At 42.5% G+C, this 12970-nt stretch overlaps 1 protein-coding gene across 1 annotated transcript in view; it reads right to left on the bottom strand.

The window, feature by feature from the left end:
• Positions 1 to 451: 451 nt before the first annotated feature.
• PLCXD3 (phosphatidylinositol specific phospholipase C X domain containing 3) overlaps positions 452 to 12970 on the bottom strand; it is a 75835-nt gene continuing 63316 nt past the window's right edge. Inside the window, exon 3 of the mRNA XM_027670641.1 lies at positions 452 to 1688. Within this exon, the coding sequence (XP_027526442.1) occupies positions 1532 to 1688 (157 nt within the window). The 3' untranslated portion in view covers positions 452 to 1531. The remainder of the gene's footprint in view (positions 1689 to 12970) is intronic.

Below are 12970 nucleotides of genomic sequence, written 5' to 3' on the forward strand. Positions count from 1 at the left end.
ATGGGAACCTCATGAGGTTTGAGAAGACCAAGTGCAAGGTGCTGCACCTGGGTCGGGGCAGCACCTGCTACTAACACAGGCTGGGGCATGAGCAGATCGAGAGCAGTCCTGCTGAGAAGGACTTGGGGGTGCTGGTGGATGAGAGGCTGGACATGAACTGTCAGTGTACACTCACAGCCCACTCACAGCCAAATGTGTCCTGGGCTGCATCCAAAGCAGTGTGGGCAGCAGGTTGAGAGAGGTGATTTTGCCCCTCTATTCTGCTCTGCTGAGGCCCCACCTGGAGCACTGCATCCAGCCCTGGGGTCCCCAGCACAGGAGGGACATCGACCTGTTGGAGCAAGTCCAGAAGAGGCCACCAAGCTGATCAGAGGGATGGAGCATCTCTCCTATAAGGAAAAGCTGAGAGATCATGGTTTGTTTAGCCTGGAGAAGGAAAGGATTAAGCGTGACCTAATGGTGGCCTTCCAGTACCTGAAGGGAGCCTACAAGGAAGATGGAGAGGGACTTTTTACAAGAGCATGTAGGGACAGGACAAGGGGGTTTCAAACCTGACAGCAGGTTTAGACTAGCTAAGGAAGAAATTCTTTACTGTTAGGGTGATGAGGCACTGGAATGTGTTGCCAAGAGAAGCTGTGGATGCCCCATTTCTGAAGTGTTTAAAGCCATGCTGGAGGGTGCTCTGAGCCCTGGTCTAGTGAAAATTGTTCTGCCCATGGCAGGGGTGTTGGAACTAGATGATCTTTAAGGTCCATTCCAACTCAGGCCATTCTATGATTCTGTGATTACAGAGTTAGGCCAGTATCACATTATCTGCTGGCTTGACCTGAGCAGAGACACTGGAAAACCCTATTTTAAGAATGAAAAGCAAGCAGGATTTAGTCTGTGCTCTGTGCAAGCTACACAGTACATCATGTTTACTGTCCACTTATTATGGTACATAACACATCATGTTTACTGTCCACTGATTATGGTATGTAACACATCATGTTTACTGTCCACTGATTATGTGTGTGTTAAAGCATGACCTTGGATTCACATCACAAAGGCATTTAAACCTGTAGCTCATTGATAAAGATGATCGATTAAACCGCCTAAGAGATGAAATGTAGCAGCTTAAAATTTTCGTGCCAGATATACTGCCCTCAGTCTCCCAGTGTAACGCTCACACCGTTGGGAATCCTGCTGTGAGCAGGAAGAGGACAATATACATCCCCTTGCAACAAGTTTCTTGGCACTGTTCATAACCATAGAAGACACATGAATCACATTTGGTACCTTATGGAGAACCTGTAAATGGCCTTCTTTCATCAAACACTGTAAACATGTTTAGTTTTGCTCTTCACATGGAACACAAATGTGAAAAATGATCATAAATGATGAAAACATTTTCCTTATGCCCACCCACTAAAGCCCTAAACACCTCAGTGTGTTACAAGAAGATGAGTGTTTTACAATATAAGTCTTTTAGAATACAATCTTTTTTTTTTTTAATGCTAAATAATGCAACAACACATATATCACAGTACTATCAAGTAGTGTCATCTTCACCTTCACCCAGGGCGTAGTTGAGCTTTATGACTGTGCTGATAAAGTCACCAAGTTCTACAAAATCTGCAGTGATAATATTCACACCGCTTTCTCCTGCCTTCTGAGTTCGGACCCACTCCATCATTGCAGGAAGCGCCCTAAGGAGAAAAGAGGAACAATAATTAGTCATAAATCAACGAGACAAATGCATTGAGGCAGGATTTACCAACAGTGACTCCCATCGATCTTACTTGGTTTCTAAGTTTCTATGTCTTCTCTGCTACCATGTGAGAAAGGACTCAGGCTTTTTGAAAACTCTTTTTTTTTTGTAATTTTCATTCTCTGTGGAAATAATATGTTGATTGTATTTCAACTTCTCAGTAGAAAAGAATGGAAGGAAGATCATATAGGCTCAGAGTAATTATGGATTTTGCCCAGGGACAAGGGAATGGACCAGATACCTTTTTGTTATCATCTGGTCACATGACTCCATAGGAATTGTTTAGGGAAAAAGAAGTAACAGAGCACTCAAGCCATTTAAAGCATGTTTAACACATTGAAGGAAATGGTGAAAATAATATTTTGAGAGACACTGGAGCAACCATGACTTCTACAGTGTAAGTACAGCATATACCAAAATAGCTTTTCTTCCACAGTATTGATATCTCAGCCATGAATTATATTTAATCCTACCAACTCTTTTCTAAGATGTCATATTTTTATTATGTCAGATCCTTAGCACAGGAATATTGGGGTGCAAAAGATGCCTGCCTAACTGGGTTTGCGAATGTACAGAAATTTTTCTGATCTGTGAAAACACAAAATAACAATCACAAAAAATACCTGTGGGAAAATAAAAGGCTCCTTAGGCCTGCTGAGGAAGTCAAGCAGCAAAATCCAGTTTTCATAAGAAAGAAGTTAAGAGAATTCAAAAAAAAACAAGGTACAGATTTTTCAGAGAAAGGGCATTTTTCAGAGAAAGGATAATTGACCACTGGAGCAAAATCCCAATGACTGTGACAAACTCTGCGGTACTTTAAGTCCTTAAATCAAGCCTGGATATTGTTCCAAAATTATACTCTTGGTCAACCTCAAGCTGCTGAGTTAAATAAAAGAACCTAAGGTCTGGGCAGGGCTGCAGTCAGTTTAGATGAACATTGTGTTCTCCCTTTGCACTAAGGTCTATAAATATGTGATTGCCCCTCAGTCAGCATGTTGTGCAGCCTTTTTCACAGGGGCAAGGTACATATAAAATTTCGGTCTGACAATAATTTAAATCAAGCTGAACATACTGAACCTAAATCTGCTTTCAAAAGCTTTAGATCTAAAGAAAAGAGAACTATTGGCAGACACAGATTGTACTTGTCAGTGGCTACTAGCATCAGTCAGTTTTTAAAACAGAAAAAAACCCCAAGCAGTTATAATTATATGCCTCTATGATTTTACAGGAGAAAGCACAACACTAACATTTTGCTTCATCAAGATGTGCTTGAATCCACCATAAGATTCACATCTAAGGCCAGCAAAATATTTTATTTCAGTCATTGATTCAGTATGACTGAATGCACACCACCTCATAAAACTGAACTTAAGCACTCTGCTGTTTATGAACCCAGCCAGTACCTTTAGATTTAAGTCTATGCAATCCTGGGAAGCTGCACTCTGTAGAACTGTAACAGGCACAGGTTAGGTGTTAAATACCCAGCAATGTCTGGGCTGCTTGAAAAGATCTGCAAGCAACCAGAACCAGGACAGATCTCAGCAGAAAAGCATAGACCACCAAGGCGATAAAAGGTGCCTCAGAGCATCTGTAAACTCCACTTCATCTTCACATGTGAGATGTACTGCTGAACTCTGGACAAAGACACAAGGCTGAACTTAAAAGATAGCAGTATGTTGCCTTTGTATTTAATACCATCCTATTTAAGCCCAAAGAGTCTGGGGTTTAAAGTGAACTGATTGATTGTAGGCAGGCACAGATTTTTCCTTCCTTCCCTTTGTATAAGTTGATAACCTTGATATTTTACTCCCCCTTGAGGCATAGTTAACTTCTTTTGGTGTCTTTCATTTGTTCTGAAGCTATTTCTGATGTAATTCTGTCTTCAGACCATAGAGTTTGCTGTCCATACACTTACCTATACTGATCAAAATACCGTTTTCCTTTTCCTAATGTGTTCTTATTAAGCCAGCCTTCAACAAAGTCATGCCTCCTTTTGATTAGTGCCTTATCTTAAACTCAGTCTGCCCTGACATTTCTTCTGCAGTTAGGCTTGACAGTTGAACGGGTTATTTCTCTTTTATTGATATTCACACAGGACACAGTTGCATGACCCTTTGCTCATATGCATATTGTTAGATAAAGTCATGGAAATCTTTTGTTCATGAGACTAGAGAGCATTTAAAGATAAGTCAGAAATGAATCACATTATCAAACAAAAAGCTTATTTGCACAGCAAAGCCAAATAACACAACTTTGTACAAAAAGACAACTGAAGAAAAGTTTCCACTGACTCGAAAGGTTTGATCTAGGCTATGTGACTATTTATGATAGAAATTAATACAAAAACCCATGGGGGTCATCTTTCTCCTATAGTGCCATCTTGAAAGTGGATTACACCAATCACTGTAAGAAACCACATGTTGTTCAGTTACAGTACAAATATCTCACATGCTCACAATAACTATTAGAATAAGCCTGACTTAACATTCCTCAGGGTACCTTTGTGGTAGCAGTAAAAACCTTGTTCACCCCTTACTTTTCATTTCCAAATTGTGCCTCAAACTGGTGATTGCTCTCACAGAGGGTTTTAGTCAGGTGAACAAACCACCTACATGACTGTGCTCATAAAACACAGCAAGTGCCACGGTCTTCACAGATGTTCTTGTGCTGTGCTCTGTCAGACACAGGGGAAGCTTCTAGAAACCTCTCACAGAAGCCACCCCTGCAGCACCCCCCACTACCAAAACCTTGCCATGCAAACCCAATCCATCTTGCAATGTTGATAAGAAATTATTTTACACATGAGCATATATGCCCAAGCCCCTCAGTCTGCCAACCCTGGTAGCATCACTGCCTCTGTGTTAGGCAGATCCTGGCTCTCTTGCAGAGGATGTCCACGCTTTAGAATCTCACTGCAGCTCTGGCACCAATGTGGCACCAGTCTGGGTTCAGATCCAAGCTTGCCAGGACTGAGGACAGCCTAGCCATGTGAGCACAGACTACACTTTTAGATGCTCAAAGTTTGTAATCTCTGCTGTTACCCCAATAACTACAGCGGCATAGTCATACTGTAACTACATTCAAAGTCCATTGTGTTTGTGTAATGATTTTTCCTAAAAAAACAGTGTCATGCTTGTAATAGTGACAGCAATGCCACCATTGAAGTTGCATGCAGGACAGGCTCCCCTGAGGACAACCTCAAGCCTTTCAGTCCTCCAGTGACTCAGCTGCCTCTGCTGTAAATTATATAGTGGAAGCTGGATGAGTTGATCAGGAGTCCTGTTGTGGGGTGTCAGCATCTTGAGTAAATACTCTGAAGGCCATAGAAGATGAAAAGTCTTACCTTAACATGCTACAAACTAAGAGCCAGGCAGCAGGAATAACTGACAGATGCAGAATACCTGGAGCCCTTTAAACTTACTGAGTCTGCTGCCTTCCACAGCGGGTACAGTCCAGCCCTTATGCCCACAATCCCAGTTCTCAAAAGGAATAATTTCTAATCCCTAAGGGTTTCAAAGCCACATGTAACCCTGAGGGACATGCACAGAAGAGTGCTGCTTGTCTTAGCCTAGAGCCAGGGTGGTGGTAGTAGGGCTGCTCCTTAGTAAGACCTGTGCCAGGAGAAAGAGAGGAGTCTTTTCCTCTCACCCTACTACCTGGGGCACTGTTTTCATCCTGCTGCAGCTCCACTGTCATGGGTTGGGGTTGGCCAGATCTGACCCTGCCAGGCAGTGCAGCACTGCCCCACAAGCCAGCATCTGAAGTCGACTCCCTTTTCCACATCCCTGGCAGAAGTGGAGGAGCTAGTGGCACTAGTAGTGCAGGAAGGAGAAAGACATAGGACTGGTGGGCTTTAGCTGTGGCAGGGGAGGATGAGAATGGCATGTTACCTGGGTTTGACAATAGATTGAGATCAGGAATCTTGGTGATAGATTTTCTGTCCAAAAGGAATATGTAGACTATCTCATTTTTTTGCACTGACTGGAAACCAAGAGGTACCAGACTGCTGCCCCCCCCTCCCTCCCAGGGTGACGGGAGGAAAGTGATGTGACTGATCTGATGTGGAAGGACCTCACAGAAAGGGTCTGGTCCAGCCTCAACCACCACCACTGCACCTCGGCATCAGCAGTCAGATTCATCCCACCACCCATGCTGCCCAGCAGATTTCTGGAGTGATCTTTGCACCTGCCAAAAAGACTGCATGAGAAGGGGAAAGAGTGGAGGAGAGCTGCATAGTAGGGACCTACTGCTGCTGAACAACGCGATGTCATGGAGAGATACTTAACATGGTTGTATTCCTTCTGAGACCAAAGCATTTATCTCTAGGTGACACCTCAATAGGTCAGTCAGAGGTACTCATAATTTGGACACAACCTGGGTATCGTGATGGCTTACATCATGACTGCAAACATACCCTACATCATTGTTTTCAGCCTTTTTTTTTTTAAGGAGCCATATACTTTCCCATATAGCACTGCTATAGCAATTTTCATTTACAATCTAGGCTCAGCTTTGACACTTATTTTATTACCTCTATTTTCCCTGTTCTGCCTGCTTGCTCACATAAGCAGAAATATGCACATGTTTATTTTTAATTTTTTCTCTTCTTTCAGCAACAATTTTCTGAGGAATTAAAGGAACTCAGCTGAGAAATAGTGACCTAAACCACAAAACAGGCATAGATCTTTTCAAAACTATTGAATATTCAAGGCCTCTCTTTTCTTTAAATCTATCAAAGCTCTCAAGTGGACTTCAATGACATTGAATTTTGTTTAAAAAATATTAATTAAACATTCAAGTAACTTCAAGCAGCAAACATTAAAAGCTTTCAGAAAAAAAATGACCTAATTACTTGTATTAAAATCTGCTTTAAAAAACCTGTTCATAGGTATTTTAGTTCAGAAAGAGGGTTGATCATTTGTTTTTTTTAATGTCTGAGTCATCAAAGGCTGACTGTGACAGAAGACTAATGACAGCAGCGCTCTAAGACAGGACCTCCCATGGTGAAACAGCCATTCCTCTCTGCAGAGCTTTCAGGGGAAAGGAGGAGAAAAAGCAACTTTGCAAACACAAAACAAAAGAGCTGTTTGCTGTTTAGAGTTTGATCACTAAAGGCAGAGAACAGGTTTTCTTTGAGAGTGCAAGGAGTCGCCAAGAGAAATTGATCTCATTCACAGGGTGTGATGCTGGCTAGCATTAAGTCCCCATTACCAATAACACCAGTGAGAACTGCAGCAGGTCCCTTTGCTCAGGGCAAAGTGACATGTGGCATTTCTTCCCCCTCCAGCGAAGCACACACCCTCCCTCCCTGTAGCCTTTTTAGCAAGTTGGTGTTACTGTTCAACAAAAAACAGAACCCCTCTGCATGAGGACGTACTCACACGAGCCTGAATAGGAATCCCTACAGCCCTTAACTTTCCCCTGCTCCATCCAATTTTACCAACCTTTGCAAGAACATTGAATTCTGGAGCCGTAACTCAGCACATGCTGACTTTGGCTTTTCAAGGATGCTGAGATTCATCGCTCCAGTGGGAGCAGTGAATGTCTTGTGTGTCACTGAATCATAAAAATCACGACTGGAAAGAACTTTGAAAAGTCATTCAAGTTCATCCAGCCCACCTTGAGCAGGATCAGCTACATAAAGATGAGTGATACAAGCCACTCCTGGAAAATGTTCAATTTAATCAGTACTTACAAGCCCCCAGTGACGGAGATGTTACAAACTTTCTCTGTATTCAGAACATCCCTATATAAAAAACCTTATACATCCTCATTGCCTCCAACTGGACTAACCACAAATGGATGCCACCAAAATGATGGCATTAAGGCATGCTGCTCAAGAGTGTTCACCATGTCCTCACTCTGCTCCTGCTAAAGATTTACTCTTCATCAGTAAATAAGCTTCCCTGCAGAGGAAGGTACCATTCCACACTACATAATTCTACCATAATTTTCTCTGTGGTAAAACTAGTTCAAAAGGTCCTCTTTTATGTGCCAGCTGTTTATTTCTGCTCCCTGATCAAAATTTACAATTCTCTCAGTTGTGCTAATAGACCTGTAGAGGAAAAATAAAAACAGCACATGGAAATGGTCTGGATTAAGAGAAACAAAACAAATATTTTTGCTCCCTCTCTGTCCTGAATTCACTGACAAGATTTGATTTATAACAGGTCCTCCCAAACTGTTGAATTAGGACAAACAAGGAACAAATGAACTGAAGTACAGAGATTTACATGAGCTCCACACAAACAGGTTGGGAAGGAATGCCACAAACGCACTTCCATACCCCTCAGATCCTCTCTAGGCAGCAGTAGCATTGTCATAAATTTGGCACTACCAAGGTCAGGCTGAACAGAACCAGAAAATTTGGACAACACTGGGTAGGAATTTCTTTCCCTGGATCCTGAATGAACATTCAGCTGACATGCTACAAGAACTACCTACATTAACCTTCAGCAACACTGACTTTATTCTTCTGAAAAATTTGTCTGTAATTCAGTCATCTCCAGTTGCTTTATACAGTTTGGAAACACATCTAATCAAATGACACAAACAACTGTGCTGGGGTCAGATGAATCTTTTAATGCAACTGATCTTAGCAGCATACTCTTCAGAGTCACCTGGGGCCAGATGTCTTCTCTCCCTGATTGAGCTATTGTTGACTTTCTGGGTTTCATTTTTAAAGAGAGGCAGAAATGAGCTCAAAATGCATAGTCCTACCCTCCCTTCAAAAAACATTTCAGCTAAATGTATTGAACCCACATGTCTATCCCTGTAAAAAAATGAAATGGGATATTTAGTAGCAGCAAATGGTGGTTTCTGGAGGCGATTAATGTTCAACATCCTATTTTTCCCTGATTCCATGTTTTAAAATGTTTCACCTAGAGCATTAACTAACAGCATTAGGAATGCAGACAGCAGGAAAAGGATTCAATGGATGCTGTAGTACAAAAGATCTCACTAAGGAGACGACTAGTATTTTGGCTATTCTTTTGGTTAATGTAGTAGGGAACTACAGTGGCAATGCTAGAGCTAAAAGCTTGAGCTGCTACCACACATAAGTGTGGCATTTAGCTTTTACATCAAGACTGAAAAAGGCCTTGTAAAACAAGACTTATGCTAGTATGGAAAATGCATAATAGTCCATGGATTAACAGGAAAAGTACTACCTATCGTGAGGATGTCTCTGTTCAAAGGCTGTTTTTTCTCAGTAATCCAGCAGATCAAGTTAGACAAGCTCAACAACTGCTCCTCTGATCTGGAGTTGTGCAAAGTCTTTGACACAGTCATGACATCCTTGTCTCTAAACTGAGGCGACATTAAATTGGTGGATGGACCACTCAGTGGATAAGGAATTGGCTGAATGGTCACACTCTGAGAGCTGGGGTAAATGGCTCAATGTCCAGGTGGAAAGCTGTGACAAGTGGCATTCCTCAAGGGTTGGTATTGGGACTGGCACTTTTTAACATCTTTTTGGTGGCATGGACAGTGGAATCAAGTGCACCCTAAGCAAGTATGCGGATGACACCAAGCTGTGTGGTGCAGTTGACATGCTGGAGGGAAGGGATGATATCCAGAGGGACCTGGACAGACTTGAGAGGTGGGCCTGTGTGAACCTCATGAGGTTCAACAAGGCCAAATGTAAGGTCCTGCAATGGGTCAGGGCAACATCCTGTAACAACACATGCTGGAGGCTGATGGGATTGAGAGAAGCCCAGAGGAGAAGTATTTGGGGATGGTGGTGGATGAGAGGCTGGACATGAACTGTCAGTGTACACTTACAGCCCACTCACAGCCAAATGTGTCCTGGGCTGCATCCAAAGCAGTGTGGGCAGCAGGTCGAGGGAGGGGATTCTGCCCCTCTACTCACCTGGAGCTCTGCACCCACATTTGGGGTTTCCAGCAGAGCAAGGAGATGGACGTGTTGGAATGAGTCCAGAGGAGCCCATGAAGATGATAGCTGAAGCAGAAGGCTGTAACACCTCTCCTATGAAGACAGGCTGAGGGACTTGGGATTGTTCAGCATGAAGAAGAGAAGGCTTCGGGGAGACCATATTGCACCTTCCAGTACCTAAAAGGGGCCTATAGGAAAGCTGGGGAGGGACTTTTTACAAAAGCATGTAGTGATAGGACATGGAGGAATGGCTTTAAACTGAAAGAGGGAGGTTTTATTAGGAAAAATTTCTTTACTGTGAGGGTGGTGAGACACTGGGACAGGTTGCCCAGAGAAGTTGTGCATGCCCCATCCCTGGAAGTGTCCAAGGCCAGGTTGGATGGAGCTTTGAGCAACTTGCTCTACTGGAAAGTGTCCCTGCCCATGGCGGGGGGGGCTGGAACGAGATGACCTTTAAAAGGTCCCTTACAACCCAAAACATTCTATGATTTCATGTTAATCGGTTATGTCTTTGGAGATCACACAGTGGTGATCAGAGAGACCAGAGTGGATTTTTTTCAGATTAATAGTGTAGCTTGCAAAACTGTTTTCTTCCTACAGATACCTTGAAATGAAACTGAATCTCACCAATATTGGAATTCTTTGCTATTGAATACAGAGACAACTAAAAGGTATGAAACTGCAGGCAGCTGTTTGCCATAGTACCTTGTTCAATATATTCCAAAATACATTATTCAGACAGACATATGTAGAATAATTCATATGGAAGGCAATGTTGAAAAATGCAAGGAAAATAACGATATTCAAATAAGAGAAAGTTGGAGTAAAAAGATGCATCTTCCAGGAGTTTTATACTTTCTTATTGTTTAAAGGTGTACAATGAAGCAATCAACCTAACAAAGTTTAAATGGTAAATTATGACAGAAATAATTACCTGTGGAAAAAAAAGCTACAGGAAAATAGTTTTTCATTCTTGCTGCTATCTGTACAGCAAGAAGCAAAGGATATAGTAAGGGCTTCAGACAACACATCCAAATAAGAGAAATTGGCCATAATCACAGATGATGAATGATGTTGTGATTAAAACAAGTCAGAAAATTAGATGGTTGAGACAAAATTATATAGGAACATACAGTTTTTCAGTTAATTAAAAAATATTAAATGTCTAGATGATCTTCAGTGTAGTCAATTAAACATTCTTTTCTCACTCTTCGGTGTCTTAAAGTTTAAAATTTTAAATTAGATGTCTTTTTTAAAAAAAGCTATTTTGAAACTGTCAAAACACTTCAATATTTCTAAAACATTAAGGTAGAAAATATCAAGCTTAACCGTTGTCTTACGTATTTTCCTAAGACATAACTAGTCTTCAAGTTTGACCCCATTTCACAAATTGAATCAACAGTGTTCACAATTCTGTCTTCCCAGCACATTTCTGTTTAGCATCAAAATTCCTCCCTGCTGTACCTCTCTCCATCTGAGGCACCACTACTTCTGCTTCCCGCTGTCTATTCTTTTCTTCACCAAGCCTTCTTCTGCATAGCTGGATTTACGATTTCCCTGGCAAGGTGTGTACCAAAGAGATACTCAGAGTCAAGGGTCCTTATTGCACCACTGTCATGGCCACCCAGGTTTTTGGCACCCAGCACCCCAGGCTGGTGTCCAGACCATAGGCTAAAGGGGTCTAGGGATGTCACACACCTGCTAGCTTCTCCACAAAAACAGCTTCCTCTCACCACAGAGGAGGACTAGGCTGCTTATTATAATTTATGCATTTTCTGGCTTCTAGCTCTGGCCTCCCACAGCTAAACCAGCTTTGTTAATCAGCTGGATCCCAGAGGCACTATCCTTCTAAATAGCATCCTGGGCATTGCTGTGAATCATTTACCAGGAGCAACCTTCCCTGAGCTATTCCTCTTTCCTTCTACTTACTTTCCTCACAACTCAGAATTAAAAAGCCCAGAGCATTCATATGATAAACCCTTTACTATGCCAATGATAATTACCCCAAATACAGTACCCAGGAGATATTACAAAATAGTCACTGCTCTTTTACAGTTAGAAATGTTTGTTCTGGATACAGCTGGGGCTGAGAGGCTCACTGGGTTATCTTCCTGACAAGTTGGTCCCAGGTCAGGAGAAACTGTCCCTCTAAGACAGACTTCTCTGACTCCTCAATAACCATGAATGAATACTGCAAGAGCACTTGTTTCCCCATCCCCAGGTGGGGGTCCCCAATTCATGTGTCTCAAGACCAGAGCACTCCTGGGGCTCCTGCAAGCAGACTAGCAGGGAGCAGAACACTGTGAGGTCCTGTCTTCCCATCTCCAGTCATAAGGCAAGCGCCACAGACAAACATGAGCATAGCTGTCTTTGGAAAGCCAGGTTAGCAGCCATGATGTTCTCCTGTAGAAGAGGGCCTGGGACGAACCTGCTAACTAATGATCTCTGTTCCTCTTTCAAAAGCTGGCAGAGCTCATCTTAAAAGCAGTCAGCTTTCTCACTTCCACTTTTCCAGCTGTAAGACTGCTGGAAAACTTCACTGCAGGGAGCCCTCCTCTCACTTCCAGCCTAAATTTATTTATTCAGTGTATACATGTTGCTCTTGTTGAGAACACCAGCCTTTAGCCTAAGCTGTTCTTCTCCCTCCCTCCCTGGTATGTATTCCCCTGTGATATTTACAGACAGTAGGCAATCACACAGCCTCTCAGGCCTCACTGTGCTAGGATTAACAAGACAAGTTCTCTCAATGTCTTCAGCAATTCACATCCTGTTTATTCTAGTTAGTAGTCCCTCTCTGCATCTGTGCCAATTTTATCTACTCCCCAGAACATGGATGATCAGAACTGCACTGAACATCCAAAAAAGATATCCTACTCACACCTCAGATAGTAGTATCACCACCTTTCTGCACATGCTCTAAATGTCTAGGTGTGTATCAAGAGGATACCGCCCTTTATTCCAGATTCTTCCCAATGAGGGCTCAGCTTTAGCCAACCATGGGTGACACTGCAGCATCTGTCTTGCCTGCTATTCCCAGCTGATGAGATCTCACCTTACCAGAGCGTGCTCCCATCACAATGACCTTGCATGTTATACCACTGAATATCATCTTATTTCTAAGTACTGAGGTATCCAAGTCTTGCTGTATTTTTCCTCTCAGCTCTCCTTTGTTACAATGTAGCCTCTTCATGTTACCAGCAAACTCCACTAGCAGTTCCCTACAGCTGATTTTAAGTTCCTTCATGGAAAAACTAGAGATGACCGTGCTCTTTGAGGACCCTTCAGCAAGTCCAACTTAGGTTTGGGTTTCCAAATTCCATTTCAGT

The sequence above is a fragment of the Neopelma chrysocephalum genome, unplaced genomic scaffold (genome assembly GCF_003984885.1).
Source record: "Neopelma chrysocephalum unplaced genomic scaffold, ASM398488v2 Primary Assembly neopelma1_96921, whole genome shotgun sequence".
NCBI lineage: Eukaryota > Metazoa > Chordata > Aves > Passeriformes > Pipridae > Neopelma > Neopelma chrysocephalum.